This window comes from Schistocerca piceifrons, chromosome 4 (genome assembly GCF_021461385.2).
Source record: "Schistocerca piceifrons isolate TAMUIC-IGC-003096 chromosome 4, iqSchPice1.1, whole genome shotgun sequence".
In the NCBI taxonomy this organism is placed as follows: Eukaryota; Metazoa; Arthropoda; class Insecta; order Orthoptera; family Acrididae; genus Schistocerca; species Schistocerca piceifrons.
Genome location: NC_060141.1, coordinates 450,126,157 through 450,145,200, shown reverse-complemented (window position 1 = coordinate 450,145,200; position 19,044 = coordinate 450,126,157). Strand labels below are relative to the sequence as shown.

The window sequence follows — 19,044 nt, the reverse complement described above, 5'->3', positions numbered from 1 at the left end:
TGATTCTTTAATAATGGCAATTTATTTTTCTGTGGCTTTACCTCGGACGTTATTGTTAAGTGTGATTTCGAGTTGTTATAAATCTGAAGCCACCTATTGCTCGCTTGGAAAGTTAAAAAGGTACTCATGTAATTTAAAGCTGCTAAAATTTGAGTCCACTCACTGTTTTCTTGGACAGTAAAGTAAAAAAGGAAACTTCTAACTTTGTTGAAGTCCGAAATGGTTACTGTCAATCGGTTTAAATTCTGCGTGCGAAATAAAGATGCTCCTGTTGTGATTAACCTTTTGCATTTCTTTTATGTTTTCGTCTTCTTTAAAGGCGAAGAGAAAAGATGAAGAGGTAGCCCATCATAGAGCCTATGCCTACCGTCAGGTATTTTTGATTTCCATTTGTTAAAACCTGGTTCCTAATTTAGGAACCAGGTTTTAAATTGTAAGACATTTCCAGGGGCAGATGTGGATTCTGACCACAATCTATTGGTTATGAACTGCAGATTGAAACTGAAGAACCTGCAAAAAGGTGGGAATTTAAGGATATGGAACCTGGATAAACTGAAAGAACCAGAGGTTGTAGAGAGTTTCAGGGAGAGCATAAGGGAATAATTGACAGGAATGGGGGAAGGAAATACAGTAGAAGAAGAATGGGTAGCGCTGAGGGATGAAGTAGTGAAGGCAGCAGACGATCAAGTAGATAAAAAAGAGAGGGCTAATAGAAATCCTTGGGTAACAGAAGAAATATTGAATTTAATTGATGAAAGGAGAAAATATAAAAATGCAGTAAATGAAGCAGGCAAAAATGAGATTGACAGGAAGTGCAAAATGGCTAAGCAGGGATGGCTAGAGGACAAATGTAAGGATGTAGAGGCTTGTCTCACTAGGGGTAAGATAGATACTGCCTACAGGAAAATTAAAGAGACCTTTGGAGACAAGAGAACCACTTTTATGAATATCAAGAGCTCAGATGGCAACCCAGTTCTAAGCAAAGAAGGGAAGGCAGAAAGGTGGAAGGAGTATATAGAGGGTTTATACAAGGGCGATGTACTTGAGGACAATATTATGGAAATGGAAGAGGATGTAGATGAAGATGAAATGGGAGATAAGATACTGCGTGAAGAGTTTGACAGAGCACTGAAAGACCTGAGTCGAAACAAGGCCCCGGGAGTAGACAACATTCCATTAGAACTACTGATGGCCTTGGGAGAGCCAGTCATGACAAAACTCTACCATCTGGTGAGCAAGATGTATGAGACAGGCGAAATACCCTCAGACTTCAAGAAGAATATAATAATTCCAATCCCAAAGAAAGCAGGTGTTGACAGATGTGAAAATTACCGAACTATCAGTTTAATAAGTCACAGCTGCAAAATACTAACGCGAATTCTTTGCAGACGAATGGAAAAACTGGTAGAAGCGGACCTCGGGGAAGATCAGTTTGGATTCCGTAGAAATGTTGGAACACGTGAGGCAATACTAACCTTACGACGTATCTTAGAAGAAAGATTAAGAAAAGGCAAACCTACGTTTCTAGCATTTGTAGACTTAGAGAAAGCTTTTGACAACGTTAACTGGAATATTCTCTTTCAAATTCTGAAGGTGGCAGGGGGAAAATACAGGGAGCGAAAGGCTGTTTACAATTTGTACAGAAACCAGATGGCACTTATAAGAGTCGAGGGGCATGAAAGGGAAGCAGTGGTTGGGAAGGGAGTGAGACAAGGTTGTAGCCTCTCCCCGATGTTATTCAATCTGTATACTGAGCAAGCAGTAAAGGAAACAAAAGAAAAATTCGGAGTAGGTATTAAAATTCATGGAGAAGAAGTAAAAACTTTGAGGTTCGCCGATGACTTTGTAATTCTGTCAGAGACAGCAAAGGACTTGGAAGAGCAGTTGAACGGAATGGACAGTGTCTTGAAAGGAGGATATAAGATGAACATCAACAAAAGTAAATCGAGGATAATGGAATGTAGTCAAATTAAATCGGGTGATGCTGAGGGGATTAGATTAGGAAATGAGACACTTAAAGTAGTAAAGTAGTTTTGCTATTTAGGGAGCAAAATAACTGAGGATGGTCGAAGTAGAGAGGATATAAAATGTAGACTGGCAATGGCAAAGAAATCGTTTCTGAAGAAGAGAGTATAGATTTAAGTGTCAGGAAGGTGTTTCTGAAAGTATTTGTATCGAGTGTAGCCATGTATGGAAGTGAAACATGGACGATAACCAGTTTGGACAAGAAGAGAATAGAAGCTTTCGAAATGTGGTGCTACAGAAGAATGCTGAAGATAAGGTGGGTAGATCACGTAACTAATGAGGAGGTATTGAATAGGATTGGGGAGAAGAGAAGTTTGTGGCACAACTTGACTAGAAGAAGGGATCGGTTGGTAGGACATGTTTTGATGCATCAAGGGATCACAAATTTAGCATTGGAGGGCAGCGTGGAGGGTAAAAATCGTAGAGGGAGACCAAGAGATGAATACACTAAGCAGATTCAGAAGGATGTAGGTTGCAGTAGATACTGGGAGATGAAGAAGCTTGCACAGGATAGAGTAGCATGGAGAGCTGCATCAAACCAGTCTCAGGACTGAAGACCACAACAGCAACAACATTTGTTAAAAGCAGAGGATTTTTTCTGGTACCAGTAGGAGGAGGAAGGATTCGCGCCCAGCTAGTGAACGAGTGAGAAGCACGCAATTTTTAGCAAGTAATTGTAGACCGCCAATTTGGGGTCGCTATGAATAAGTGAGGAGTATGTATTTCTTATGTGCACCGTTTGGAAAAATACAGTATTGTTTTATTAACAGAAAGATCGTGTGAGTTGTTATTTCAAATAGTACGATAATTACAAAAACTGAAGCCCACCTGTGTACTTTGGAAAACTGCGAAGATCCGATAAGCTTAATGGGAACACGGTCAAGACTTCAAAGGTGAACACGGCGAGCAGACGTAGTATTATAAAGAATGGTGAGCACAAATCTACAGCGGAGAAAGAAACTACTTCGCCCTGCAAAATAATATGAACTAATACGAACTTATTTCCAGGCATAGCTCTAAGATGAACACGGCGAGCAGACGTAGTATTATAAATAATGGTGAGCACAAATCTACAGCGGAGAAAGAAACTACTTCGCCCTGCAAAATAATATGAACTAATACGAACTTATTTCCAGGCATAGCTCAGCTTATTGTGCTTGTCATTCATGCCGAAAAATTAATCTCATTAATTCAATACATTTTAAAAAGCCACGCATTTCAACACTTTATTATCATCAATTCCATCATTTTATTATATTATAAAGTGGCGGCACTGTTAATGGTGAATGATGAAGATGATGATGACGTTTGGTTTGTGGAGCGCTCAACTGCGCGGTCATCAGCGCCCGAACAAAGTCCCAATTTGTACACAGTCCAATTTTTTTTTACCCAATCCAATCTAGCCACTGTCATGATTGATGATGATGGAACGATGAAGACAACACAAACAACCAGTCCTGGGGCAGAGAAAATCTCCAACCCACCCGGGAATCGAACCCGGGTCCCATGATGCAGAGGCAGTAACGCGAGCTGCGGACATGGTGAATGATGTTTTACGAGTAGATTACCCAAGGGCCAGTCCTTCCACTGAACGGCATTTGATAGTACCAACCTAGGCGCAATTACCAGACTCAGAATCTATCCTGAAAGTCTGGCCACATCTTTCGGTTACGCCCTGTATTTCCTGACTGCTTGAACTACCCCTCTCTCCATCTTCGGGCCCTAAGTGTGGTCTCTGTCATGCGGCTCGCGTTATTCGAAGGCACGAGGTGCAGAGTGCGCGCTGGTACCGACCTGTGAACTTGGCGACGCCCTTGAACGTGACGGCGTCGATGACGTAGGCCTCGCTGCGGCCCTTGGCGTTGACGGCGTACAGGCGCACCTGGTAGCTGGCGCCCGCCTCCAGGCCGAAGACGTCGAAGGCGGGCGGCGCGCGGCCCGCCGTCGCGTTGCGGCGCAGCTGCAGCTGCGGCAGCTCCAGCACCTCCATGAGGAAGCTCTGCGGCAGCCCGCCGTCGAAGCTCTCCAGGCACTCCACGTGCAGAGAGTCCGACGTCTGGTTCACCACAGTGCAGTTCACCAGCGGGAACGGTCGCCCTGTGTCAAACACGCAGACACCCCGTTACACGGCACACCAAACTTTCCTCAAAATTGCACCTGCGCTGTTCGTGCAAGGGCTGACTAGCGCCCTCTGTGGCTGAAAATAAAGAGTGCTGAAAAGTTACTAACTGGGACGAGACACGTCAGCATGAAACTGTACAGAATGTCCTGAAAGTGGATATGTTTCTACGAGAGTTGACAATTTCATTATGCGCAGAATATCACGATTTGGCAACGGCCTTGCCGCTTTTGATACACCGGTTCCCGTGAGATCACTGAAGTTAAGAGCTGTCGGTCGTGGTCGGTACTTGGATGGGTAACCATCCAGGCTGCCATGCGCTGTTGCCATTTTTCGGGGTGCATTCAGCCTCGTAATGCCAATTGAGGAGCTACTCGACCGAATAGTAGCGGCTTCGGTCAAGAATACCTTCTTACGACCGGGAGAGCGGTGTGCTGACCTCGTGCCCCTCCTATCCACATCCTCCACCGGGGATGACACGGCGGTCGGATGGTCCCGGTAGGCCAGTCGCGGCCTGAAGACGAAGTGAGTGCATAATATCATGATGACTTGGTTTCGCAGTGGCATGCTTCGGTAAAGCATTCTCGGTTTACAAGTCCCGTCATTTAGAATAAAACACTCGAGCTTTCGACAGATGTCTCCACCATCGTCATCAGGAGTTAAAAACCGCTGAATGTCGGGGCTGGCAAAGTGTTCTGGCAGTACAGCTGTAACGGCAGCGTCTGGAATCTCCCAGAGAGGGTCAGAGTGACTCATGGGCGGAACAGAAGTTGAGCAACTTCTCAGCAGCTCCGACCCTTTACATAGCTCTTATCTTGGAGGCGGGACGGAACACAGGTCTCAGTTCATGTTCAAATGGTTCAAATGGCTCTGAGCACAATGGGACTTAACATCTGAGGTCATCAGTCCCCTAGAACTTAGAACTACTTAAACCTAACCAACCTAAGCACGACACACACATCCATGCCCTCCATGTCCAAGGCAGAATTCGTACCTGCGGCCGTAGCGGTCGCGCGGTTCCTGACTGAAGCGCCTAGAACCGCTCAGCCACTCCGGCCGGCTCAGTTCATGTCTCCCTACGTTAGTACACAAGGCAAAGTTTATTTCTGTCGACAGCCTTCTAAATTCCACAGTGTTCAGAGAAAATAGTCAGATAAGGGAGAAATAGCTGAACCTTTCAGGTGCCACCGACGAAAGACGCCTAGTGAATTCGTGCAAGAGGGTAAACCAGCCGGCCGGCCGTTAAGGCCGAACGTTTCTAGGCCCTTCAGTCCGGAACTACGCGGCTGCTACGGTCTCAGGCTCGAATCCTGCCTCGGGCATGGATGTGTGCGTCGTCCTTAGGTTAGTTAGGTTTAAGTAGTTCTAAGTTCTAGGGGACTGATGACCTCAGATGTTAATAATTAATTAGGTTTATAGTTAGATCCAAAATGAAGGCTGACAAACACAGTAGTTTCATAGTAAGACGACCATACAAACAGAACAATTATTCATTAATTTTACAGTTTCTAAATTCATAATATTTCGACGTATGATTTATACAAACGTTATTTTGCGTCTTGTGTGTACAAGAACAAGTGGTTTTTAACATTCAAGGATGATTTTTGTCAAAATCTTGCGTATCGTTCATGCAATGAAGCTTGGGTGGTTTTGTAGGCCAATTTGAAACCGTTTCCCGGCTTGATAGACGACAAGTGTTCTTCACCAGTTTGTTCGTTGTAAACAGTTATCGTTTAAACTCATTGTTCAGAGTAACGCTAAAGTCTGTTAACATTCGATACCTCAATACTTCACGGAATAATGTAGGCAGAGAGGTAAAAAGTGACATAAATTTTTGAAATGACATGTTGGTTTTATTGAAACAAAAATAGTGCACAAAATGACCTAAAGACGGCGCTTTAAATGATACAAAAGCAATAATTAACATAGCAATTGATTTTAACAAATACGATGTTCTTCATAATAAAGGCTTATCATGTCGGCCGACATTCATCAACAATCCATCTAGTCGAGAGACGATGTTATGAACTGCACTGCACAGCATATCAGTAGATATGGTGAGAAACTGCTGTCGAATGCTGCCTTTTAGCGCCGTAATGAGGTCGATCGATCGCGATAATGACCAGGTAACCATTACTCGCACGGACTGATGTCTGGGGACCTGGGAGACCAAGTAGCTGCTCAACACGTGAGCCTCACCAAACGATATGCGATACATGTAGCAATATGGGATGCAGAGCGATCATTCACAAAATTCATGCCTTCCAGCAGGCGTTTATCTATCAGCCTAGGGATGACGAGGTTCTATAACATATCGGCGTAATCGTACCTATCAAAGTTCACGCTGACAGTTTGAAATGCAGCACTCTAAGTTCCCTCGAAGAGAAACGGTTAAGTAGTAAACCGACACAATACCGTCATTTTCTCGTCATATAGCGAGGTTTCCACGACAGTTCCAGGATTTTCGGTGGACAATTTTTGCAGCTGTATGGTAACTGGCCTTCGCGGTATGAAATAGGCTTAGTCTGTCCATAGCACGTTAGGCAACCAATCGTCATCTTCCCCAATTTTTTGAAACAGTCGCACCGCAAATGTTCTCCGCATCACATAGTGGGTGGGTATCAGTTGATGATAACAGTGGATTTTGTACTGTTAGCTATGGAGAGTATGCCTTAGTGCTCTCCAAACAGTAGTGGCTCGTTCAAATGACTCTGAGCACTATGGGACTTAACTTCTGAGGTTATCAGTCCCCTAGAACTTAGAACTAATTTAACCTAACTAACCTAAGGACATCACAGACATCCATGCCCGAGGCAGGATTCGAACCTGCGATCGTAGCGGTCGCGCGGTTCCAGACTGTAGCGCCTAGAACCGCTCGGCCACCCCTGGCCGGCCCAAACAGAAGTGCATGGAATGACAGTGCCATGTGCGATTTTACAAGCCGTGACTCCACCATGCGGAGATGAACGCGTTGATGTCTCCATTTCTTCCTTAACCGCCCGAGATGGTGTAGCACATGTAAGTGGTCGTCCACTATGGGGCAGATTGACTAAACAATCCATGGCTTCGAACTTCTTGATAATTTTCTTCACAATGGCACTTGCCACAGGATATTTACCCGTTCGGATACTCTTCCTATGGAGATAGGATCGCACAGCTGCGTAGCGGATCCTCAAGTCTGATATTAAAGCTCCACTTACAATGAGTTTTTATGTGATGTCAGTATGATGCGACTGCTGGCGCATCTGACTCTTTCTCTCTCTAGAGCTCATTGTATGCACGATCCTCACGCGGCGTCACTGGCGTGTTGCTGTCCAGTGCCATCTGTTGGCCAGTTTTTGCACTCGTTTTTGGTTTCAATAAACCTCATGTCATTTCAGGCCTATGTGTCAATTTTTACCACTCGACCTACATTGTTCCATGCATTAGTGTATTTTCAACCGTTAACAAACTTTTGGATCACCCTGTATATACAGAGTGAGACAGAACTCAACTGACAGACTTTCAGAGTCTGAAGTGTGAGAAAAGGGTAATGAATATGGGCCTCCCTGGTTCGTCTGACAAAGATTGGGACGGTATCTGTGGCTGACAAAACACCTGAGCTAGATGAAGTCGTTCGCCCTGTTTCAGAGGAATACTCTCCCTGCATGGTCTGGGCATTCTCAGAGGGTGGGATTACTGGTTGTTGGGAGTCCAGAGGGATATGGCTGCGAAGGAGGGGAAGGTACCCAGTGTGCATTTGTGTACGTACAAGGAGCAGTCATCCCAGATGTAGAATGGGTGCTTCTAGATGCCATAAAGGGTACAAGGTTCAACCAAATGTAGGTGGTAGCTCATGTCAGAACTAATGATGTGTGTCGCTTTGCATTGGAAGAGATTCTCTCTGTTTCTGGTGGATAAATTAATTGGTAAAGAGTACCATTCTTGACTGTGAGAAAGAAGCACCTGTCGTCCTCTGGTACAGAGCCAAGTGGAGCGTCAGAAACAGAGACTCAGACAGTTCTATCGCCGTTTAGGTTGCGGATTCTTCGACTTATGCCACTGGGCGGTGGGTTTCCAGTTTCCACTAAATAAGTGTGGAGTCCAAACACGCAAGGAATCGGCTACACTGATAAAGGGGGTTGAGTAAAGAGGACTGAGAGGTTTTCTTAAGTTAGAGGGTCTTGGGAAAGTGCAGTAAGGGCTTCAGTCGCAAAGGGTGCAGGGTGAACATGGAGGAGGGTAGACGTAGGAACAATGAATACTGTAGTTGTAAACTGTCGTAGCTCTGTTATACAATTATAGTTGGTGGTCACGTCAATCTACCATCGATATGTTAGCGAAAATAGATGTTTAAAGTCGATGGTAGACATAAAACATAGTCCGAAACCGTAGTTAACGCATTCTAAGAAAAATATTTTGAACAACTTTTTCAGGCGCCCATTAGAAGTGTACATGGTTGCGAAAACAAACTTGACCTCTTAGCTACATATAACCCTGACCAAGCCTAGGCTGCATCGCGACACATACAGGGCTTAGTGACCACAAGGTCGTTGTAGCGAGACTGAATACCATAACATCCAAACCCATCAAAAATAAACGCAAAATACATCTACCTTCAAGAAAAGCAGATAAAGATTCGCTTGACTCCTTCCTGAAACACAGTCTCCATTCTTCCAATCTGAGTAAGCGTAGATAGGATGCTGTTTGGATTCAAAGATATAATATCGACGGCAGTAGAGAGATATATAGCAAAAAATTAATAAGAGATGGTACTGATCCCCCTTGGTATACAAAACAGGTCAGAACACAATTGCAAAAGCAATGAAAAAAGCACGCCAGATTTACAGGAACGCAAAATACCCAAGACCCGATAAGTTTTATAGAAGCACGAAATTTAACGCGAACTTCAATTTGAGATACTTTTAATGGTTTCCACAACGAAAGTCTATCTAGAAATCCCTATAATAACCCATAGATATCCTGATCGTATGTAAAGTACGCCAATGGCAATACGCAATCAATACCTTCACTGCGTGATTACAATCGTGATGACATTGCTGACAGTGCCACTAAAGCAGAGTTACTTAACACAGTTTTCCGAAATTCCTTCACAAAAGAAGACATTGTAAATATTCCAGAATTAGAATCAATAACAACTGCCAACATGAGTAACTTAGAAGTAGATATCCCCAATGTGGTGAAACAGCTTAAAACATGTCAGTTTCCTTTCAAAGTATACTGATACAATAGCTTAATAATTATCAATCATATACAACCACTCGCTGGTTGAAAGATCCCCAAAGACTGGAAAGCTACACAACTCATACCGACACCAAAAAAAGGACACAGGAGTAATCAGCTGAATTACAGACCCTTGGTACTAATGCCCAATTGCAATAGGATTTTGGAACATACACTGTGTTCGAACGTTATAAATCAACTCGAAGAAAACGATAACTGACAAGAAGCTAAGGCGGATTCAGAAAATATCGTTCTTGTGAAACACAAGGAGCTATCTATTCTCACGAAGTAAGGAGTTCTATGGGCAGAGGACGTCAAACTGATTCCATATTTTTAGATTTCCAGAAGAATTTTGACACCTTCTGCCCACCTATTGGCTATCGCCTCTGTTGTGTGACTGGATTCGTGGTTTCCTGTCAGAAAGGTCACAGTTCGTAATAACTGACGTGAAGTCATGGAGTAAACCAGAAGTAATATCTTGTAACGCCGGAAATGCATATCCTCCTATTTCCATCTATTGTACTATAATTTGTTTTCCTTATTTTTGCTACCTGAATATATGATATTTCTGTGTCTTTACATATTGTAATTGTTTTACTATTTGATTATATATATATTTATGCATTTATGTCGATGTATAATTGGTTTGTTGTGTAAAGATTATTTGTATTTTTACGCTGGGTCTTGCCTAGGGAAAACTGCTATCGAACGATTACATCGATAGGTCGTGTGAAGAATCAAAGTGTGTAGGATCTTTGGTAGTGTTAACTCGGCCGCGTGGGGCGCGGGCAGAGCATGAGGGAGTCTGGCTGGGGTGGTGCAGTGGAGCAGGTGTGTGGTGCGAAGCTCCCGCGAGTTGCCGCGCTTTCGGGGTTTGGCAGCATGTAATTGCGCTCGACTTGCGACGATAGTTTCTGACATGGTGTCGCGGACGGGAAGCATTAGCTGGCGCACATCAAGAGCCCGTTTCGTCTGGTGACCGTGTCGAGAAGAAGGCGCGCCATCATCCAGCTTCTGCAACAGCGACGGCCGACAATGAGTGACTGTCGCCACCTCCTCGATCGACGACTTCAAACCTTCAATCAACCAACAAGGAAGACTAAAAGCACGTAAAGTTTCAGAACTGTATGGCAGACCTCAGCTTTTCAAACTCTTCCATTTGCCTTGCAAAATTACAGCAACTTAGCACGAACTTTTGTTGCTCATTGTCCCAATTGCATTACCAAGCAGGGTCCCTTCCTTTACGAAATGAACCCGAGTGTCGTTGAAATTCAAACGCCAGCATAATTCCATTTCAGTGCTTTAATTTCAAAGTTCAGTTAAAGTATTCATAGCTGGCTACAATACTTAGATTACACAAGCACAAATTAAGAGTGCTAGTTTTGTTACCATATTTTAGCTTACCTGTGACTGCAGCTCAGCTTGGTACGTACTAAATTTTACTATTGTTAATTGTTCAGAATCATTTAATTCAAGTTCAAAGCTAAATCTAGATTCAAGTAGCTTTTGAAATGATTGTTAAGGTAGTCCAAGACTAACCGTAATTTACTGAATTTTGATGTGCTTTAGAAAGATAGCTTCTTATTAATTTCAGTCACTAAATTAACTTTCAGTTTTCCGGTTTTATTAATTCTTTTGCTAAATTAAGTCAGAGTGCAGCGAAAGTTATTACTTCTGACAAACTTTCAGTTTTCACACTACACGTGTCAACCTTCAGTTGCCACGCGTCTAGTGCTAATTATATGTGTAATTACCTTTCTTTTTCAGTTACTATAGTGATTGTCCTTAGGACTGGCGACCGTAATTTCCCTCAAATCTCAAATATCTAATTACCGCTAGTTGATTGTTAACGTAACGGCCGCACATTTACTTTCTTTATTAACTTTACCCCTTTTCAAAATTAATTTCCACCAGTTTCATTTGCATTTTCCCTTTCATTTAGATGTAACCCTTTCCTCCCTCTTTACCGACAGATTAACTTCGGTGACGATTGCTTTTCCCAAATTTCCATTAGGTACACGCGGTTTAATTTTTCACTGTCATTAAGGTCGATAAGTGAAGGGGAGGTTACAATCTGACGTTATCCAAGGAAGAGTTATAACCCCTCTGTTGGCACTGATCTACATAGAGGATTTAGGAAATATTCGAAGCAGTCCTTTTAGATTGTTTGCAGATGAAGCTGTCATTTACTGTCATGTTAAGTCGTCAGATGATCAAAACGAAGTGCAAAACAAGACTGTATGGTGCAACAAGTGGCACTTGACTGTAAATTTTGAAAAGTGTGAAGTCATCCACATGACCACTAAAAGAATCCGCTAAATTTCTTCTGTAGGATAAATCACACAAATATAAAGGCTGTAAACTCAACTAAATACTTACGGATTACAGTTACGGATAACATGAACTGGAACGATCACATACTGAAGGTTGTGGGGAAAGCAAACTAATGACTGTGACTTACCGGCAGAACACTTAGAAAATATAACAGGTCTACTAAAGAGACTGCTTACATACGATAACATTGTCGGGAAAGCAACCCAGACCGTGATTTACTGGCAGAACGCTTACAAAATGTAAAATGTCTGCTAAAGAGACTGCTTACATACGCTTGTCTGCCACCTGCTGCAGTATTGGTGTGCGGTATGGGATACTCATCAGATACGACTGACGGAGGACATCGAAAAACTTCAAAGAAGGTCAGATCGTATTTTACTATCGCGAAATAATAGAGAGAGTACCACGGATATGTAAATGAATTGGGGAGGTATTCATAAAAACAAAGGTGTTTTTCGCTGCGGCAGTATCTTCTCATGAAATTTGAATCACGAACTTTCTCCTCAGAATGTGAAAGTATTTTCTTGGTGCCTACCTACACAGGGAGAAATGATTGTCGTAATAAAGTAAGAGACATCAGAGCTCGAACGGGAAGATATAATTGTTCGCTTTTCCCACGTTCTCTTCGAGAATGGAATTACAGAGAAGTAGCTTAAAGATGGTTGGATAAATCATTTGTCGAGCACATAATTGTGACCTACAAAGTAATGAAGTAGATGTGGATGTAGATGTATTCAAGCCTTGATCTCCCTCCAAATTTTTTATCCCCCCCCAATTCTGTCTTCCACTGCCAAATTGACGATTCCTGGCTGCTCAGTACATGTCCTATCATCAGACCCCTCCTTTGAATCAACTGTGCCGTAAATTCCTTTTTCCCGAATTCTGTTCTCTATTCTGTCTACCCATCTGATCATCAGCATTCTTATGTAGCTCAACATTTCAAAAGCTTCTGCCCTCTTCTTACTTGAACTCTTTATCGTCTATGTTTAACATTTGTGCAATGGCATACACTGGAAGAATAGTTTGGAAAACACTTTATAATTAGTAATATATGTTAATAGTATTCTCTTTTTCAAAAAGCTTCTTTTGGTGTTGCCAGTCTGCCTTTATATCCCCTGTACTTCGGCTATCATGTTATTTTTCTGCCCAAATAGCAAACCTCATATACTACTTTTAGTGCCTAATCCAATTTTTTCAGCATTACGTAATTTAATTCGGTTAAATTCCATTACCCGTGCTTTACTTTTACTTATAAGCTCCTTTCAAGAGACTATCCTTTCCATTCAACTGTTCCAAGTTCTTTGCGGTCTCCAAAAAGAAATACAGTGTCGGCGGGATAACTCAACGTTTTATTTCTTTCCTGTGAACTTTAATTCCGTCTCCAAATTACACCTTGACTTTCATTTTTGTTTACTCAGTGTTCACACAGAATAACGTCGGGGACAGGCTACTAGCCTCAATACGTCTCCAACATTTGCTTTTATTTCATGTGGTTTCCGTACATGTTATCAGTAATCTTAAGCCGTGAGTCTCGGGTGATCAGCTCAGAGATGGCGTTGTCTTGTCACAACGCTCCGGTGAGTTTCGTACCCATCAGCTTCAGGCTCACAGTATTTTACACCTTTTAGCTTCAGAATTACAAACAATGTTGTCCAGACAACTTTATCAGAAAATTCCTCTCAATCCATTAACTTAGTTTTGCCTTTCATTAACGTATATCCTAAGATAAGTCTTGGAGTCAATATTGCCTCGCATGCTCCTACATTCCTACGGAACCCAAAATGTTATTTCCCAAGGTCAGCTTCTCCCAGTTTTTCCATTCTTTTGTAAACGATTCGTGGCAATATTTTGCAACTATGACGTATTAACTTGACAGTTCTGTAACTTTCACGCCTGTCAGATCATGCTTTCTTCGGAACTGAAATTATTACATTATTTTTTACGTCCGAGGGTATTATTCCTATCTCATGTAAGTCGTACATCAGGTGGAAAGTTTAGTCTGGTTCCTGAAGGATCTCAGTAATTCTCAGTTAATGTCGCTTACTCCAGGGGCATTGTTCTGCTCTTTCAACTTTGTGTCAAATTCTTCTCGCAGTATCGTATTTCCCAACTTGTCTTCACCTACTTCCTCTTCACGCTCTGTAGCGTTGCTTTAATTGTTAACTTCCATTGTGTAGCCCCTCTATAAATTCTTTCCACCTTTCGGGTTTTCATTGTCTGCTTACTTACAATAGGCACATAGATGGTAGATGGACCAAGTAAACAATTTTTCACAGAATTCCAGGGAATAATTAAAAATCAATAGAACATAATGGAATATGCGTTAACGGCATCAGAAAAATTGCAACAGCAGCATGGATATGCATCGTTGAAACTGTGTGCTATTGAAATCGGAGGTACTGACTGTCACCTTCGTTGACTGATGGTGCATTTTAAGTCTGTGGCTACGTTAGCAACATTCGATGACTGAAATTTCTATTTATAGAGTTACTACTTTTAGCAGTTTTTTTTTTTTGTTAGTGTAAGGGGTATTCATGATAACATTTTTAAGTGTTTAGTGAATGGTGCTTTATCGTTGCTGCCTGTGATCTAGGAAGAGGATTTGTTACCAGAATGTTGAATGAATCGTCTGAATAACAGTAGGACTAGCTGCATCAAACTGAAAGGCGTTTTCGTATTCATGAAAATTCAATACCGTCGTCTAACAAAGCCTGTATCGCGGAACAATAGTCTATTGGGGCTGTGTGTGCCTACGTTATTCCCTTGTTCCTGGCAGTAGCGAATGTTAGTCACATATTTAAGCGGAATGAGTTTGTGTAAGACTTTAAATCAATCTATACAAAGATATTGGTATAACTAAAGACACTTTCCGTGAAATAGTACTGATGAACACATCAAAAGCACCACATCCTTTCGCTTTTGGGTTAATAACTACTTAGTCTACATAAGTTACTATTTGCCTGCAGTAACCGCAGTCATCGCACGTCCGTTGATAACATTTTCTGAACAATCTCCGTACTGCGAAATGAGTGAGTCACAGTACCCGCAAAGCCACTTCTATGGTTGGCGATGTAGCTATGGTTTAATCATTACCGTCTATAGTGGCGTTTTACATATTGTAGTTGTGGTAACCCTTTCGAATTAATGGCCGAGAGAGTTACGCTGTGCGATGTTGTGACGAGAGAATTTGTAAAACGCCTTTTCAATGTAAACGGACGTAGCGTGTAGCGTGTTGGTGGCATTATCATTAACTACAGTTACTTGCATTCTACCTAGAAGAATTTTCAATATGGTTCTCCAAAATGTTTGCGTTAAACTTCTTACATTTACTGTAGGTCTTGTTATAAAGATGTGAAATACATACGTTGTTTGCTAAATGATTCAAACTGGTTACCTTGTTATTCCTTTCAATGTGCTTTACGGAATGAGATCGAAAACTTTCGCGACGGCACTTATGTGTAAAACATTCTCGGTTTTCTTGCCGGGTCAGTTCGGGACAAAATCTCGAGCTCCGACCATAGCCTCCCCCGTCATCGTCAGGAGCAACTGACGATGACGATGGAGGCTATCGTCGATAGCTCGAGATTTTATATTGAACTGATGAGGCAAGAAAACCGAGAATGTTTTACATATGCTTTACGGAATGGTTGCAGTCACATGTATACGTAAACGAAAATACAACATCAATACGTTTGTATTACGATTTACGAGATTTAGTATGTGCTGTAGTTTCCAGGTCGAGAACACGAAGATTAGTTTTACACTTATTCTCGTGAGAACATATACGAGAGTCTATTATGACAAGGAACATATCATTGAGTCACTGGGCCAAATAATGAGACACATAATTCAACAGCTCGTACATTTGCATGGTGGACGTTTAGCTAATTGTGCATAGGCCTAATAATAGTACTATAACGATAAGTTGAACACAGCCAGAGAATAGCGTGTAGCCGGATTTCAGGATTATTTATTCCAGTGAATGGTAAAGTATAAAAGACAAAGCGTGACTTATAACCAATGGCTTTAAGCATTTAAGGAACCGCTAAGTACTTGTTGGTGGCTTATGGAAATCCGGCCTCGAAATTCGAGCGACGGGCAGTCCGTACGTGGCAACGTTACCTTACTGCGAAAGGCTCCTGATTTAGAGAGGGGACTCGTCACCAGCTGGCTTTCTATATTATGGAAACACGTTCCTACCTTAAACCTGTGCCATCTTGAGAAATATAACAGGCGAACCATATTTCTTGCAGCTGAGCGACTAAGTGGGATTTCCGACCCTTCCGTAGTTTGCAGAAAACCATGTGGACTGGGCAACCACAGCTGTGTCTGATCATCTTGAGGATTAACAAGCCGATTCATCCGAATTTAATATTTTTATTATCACATCACAACCGGTTTCATGGCTCTGAAAACCACTTCTTCCTATGACATCTGTATAAAAATGTATTGTGAAAGTGTAATAGACTCTAAAATAGCCACTAACATGAAAAGTTTTGGCAACTGTGCAACTTCGATGCAAGCACTCCTCTTCTCTTTAAACCAACTGCTTATCAGGTCTTTACACGGTTTATAGTTATCTTCATCTTACCAGAGGATTGACGCGATATAATGTGGTTAGGCTCCTGCCATTATTTTGGACTTGCATCCCCACGTCCCGCTGATTTAGATTCATTGACTAACTCCCATTTACCGGCTAACTGGTTTGACCTGACAACGAATGTTCGGTTCCATGTTCCTGGCTACACAGCTCTTATGACTTATTTACGTGAGCACAATTTTCTCTGCTTCACATGTCTTTCAAATGTCCTTTACAACTTGTAATCTGGTAACGAAAAAAAATAAATAAATACAGCTGGTGCCGCATTTTAACCTCCAAAATGATCTTTCTTAAGTGTTGCAGATAAAGATTTAGTTTTGCCTAAAGTATGCTGCATTATGAGAATTCTAAGACTTTATTTTGTATAACAGGGAGTGAAGTTAGCGGGACAACACAGAACACTTATACCAATTCGGAGATTCAACTGAGCGATAAGATTTTAAAATTAACTGAAGGTATGAGGGCGTTCTGAAAAGTAATTCCTCCGAATTCTTTCAGTAGAAATTTTTAAAGCTTTTTAAATAAAACTAACGTTATTAGCATTCTACATCTTTATTCTTCGTGTCCACATATAAGTATTTGCAGCCCTCTGCACTAGAGGGAACCGGATTGTAGCCTGTAAAATGACGGTGTTTAACTTAACAATGTCGTTGCGTGAGAAACAGCTTGTTGTAAGCGAGTTTCGGGTTCGAATTCTTCCTCATATGGAGCCGCTTTTCCTTCTGCATTACAATGCTTGACCACACACGAGCCCTGCGACATCGCCCTTGGGTTCACTGCCATCGACCATCTCCTATACAATCCCGACTTGGCATTATCTGATTTTCATCTATTGCCAAAACTTAAAGAACACCTGCGGGGACTTCGGTTTGACAGTGATGACGTGATGCAAGCAGAGGTAGCTCCGCCAGCAAGTCTTCAAGTACCTTTCGGTAGTCACCGTGCCATCAAGGATTATTGCACCGATTATTCCTTGAATGGACGTTGCACACCACACAGTGAAACAGGAGTTTTCCTCACCAGCAGGTGTCCATACCAGTATTTTTCGAATTTTGGATAGGTCAGTATTATGTCAGCTGCTTTCCTGAAAACTTTCATACAATTTTATACACAATTTGCTATATTTAAAGTTAAAATTTATGAAAGGGAATTACTTTATTTTCGATGTTACAATCGAGAAGTACTAGCTCTGGATGAACAGTTAAAATTTTTTTCAGAAACATTTGAAATTACGAATTATTTGGTCACTTAAGATTTCTATTATTAATTAGGCAGTCTAGAACTGTTTACTTTGTTTATTTCTTGATTCATTTATGAAATAATAATCGAAATTAATAGAAACTCATTTGTCAAAAAAAATTTTAAACCCTTTCTAATATTATCATTTCTGCGGAGGGAGGACTAGTAAGGATGCCTCTAATGTGATCGTCCGTATTTTTGTATTTTGGGCGTAGTTTTGTATTTTGGGCGAACAATGTAATTTCAGCTATGTTAATGTGAAAATTCAAAAGACTGTGATATACTAAAATGAGACAAAATATTTTAACGTAACAAAAAGCTTCTGCAACAATAATCTTCAAATTTATTTAGATCAGTTCAATCATATGGACCTAAAATTTCAGGATTTCAGCTTCAAGAATCTGACCACTAGTCAAGTAGAACTGGAGCCAGCTCTACACGAAAAGCTAAGTAAACTAGAAAGTTTACAGTAATCTTCGCTCCTCTCAAATTAATCTTAAAGACTTTGTTTATTATGGACAATAACTGGGATTAAGAAGGAGGGATGAGATTACAACAGTCTCCCGTAGAGGGTGAAGGGACTTCTCGATCGCGAAATGCGGGCTCTCAGTCCCCTAAATGCCTAAATGCTCCAATTTTGCTTATTGACGAAGACATCCAAATGAAAGTGGGCTTCGTCGCTAAACCGAACCATACTAACTAGACTAATTCCCATCATGCCCCTCGACCAACCGTGCAATTTGAACGTCCTAACGCAAACCGTTCAGAAGTCATGACGATTTTATTTACTATAGTTCAATAATTGTCACTCGGTAATACAAAACGGTCGACAGAGCAGACCCCATTGCTGTGGCTTCCTTTGAAGGAAGAAAAACCCACGGGTAAAATATTTTTGGTCCGAAACACCACGTTGACGGTTTAAAACCCCATGCCATAGTGTAAGCGACCCCTCTGAAGCTTCCTGAAGGCTCCTCGAAGGAATAAGCTGTCATCATCTGGGGATAAACCGTCAGGACGCTTGTTAGACACATGTTCGTGTCCATAAACAACAAGTGGCATCAAATGAAATATTTTAGAGACTTCTGTGAGACTTCAGTCAAAACCTGGCCTCCGGTAGTGACGAAACAATAGCAGAAAAACTGCCCGAGCGGAATCGTCTACTGGCTGGCACTGGTATACCGGCTGCTAGTGATATGATGCGACTACACAATCAGCAAGTTGAAAATGGGGAAGACATGGACGAAAACATCAGTGAACAAGAGAGTGTAAATACTTGTTTTTGGTAGCGTGATGAGGTTCGGTGATCGCTTTCGGTGGGCGACTTCCCGGTCGAGAGACTTCGTTCTTTTACTTCATATCAAGACTTGGTCTGCACTTGCTCTTGCTGCTGATCCAGTCCTGTAATGCCTTTGCTGTCCTCCATGTTGTTCTGATTCTCATTCCACTCTTTGCTGGTTTTCATTGCAGTCCGATGTTTCTTCTCATGAGCATTCGACTTTGTTTT

At 41.8% G+C, this 19,044-nt stretch overlaps 1 protein-coding gene across 3 annotated transcripts in view; it reads right to left on the bottom strand.

The window, feature by feature from the left end:
- The window catches only part of LOC124795068 (neural cell adhesion molecule 2), a 631,935-nt gene that overhangs the window by 133,732 nt on the left and 479,159 nt on the right, over positions 1 to 19,044 (bottom strand). For all 3 annotated transcript variants that reach the window (XR_007016641.1, XM_047258875.1, XM_047258876.1), the window contains exon 10: positions 3,820 to 4,122. Coding sequence is in view for 2 of the 3 variants with exons in the window: in XM_047258875.1 (XP_047114831.1) it covers positions 3,820 to 4,122 (303 nt within the window). In the remaining variant the exon portion in view is untranslated. The remainder of the gene's footprint in view (positions 1 to 3,819; positions 4,123 to 19,044) is intronic.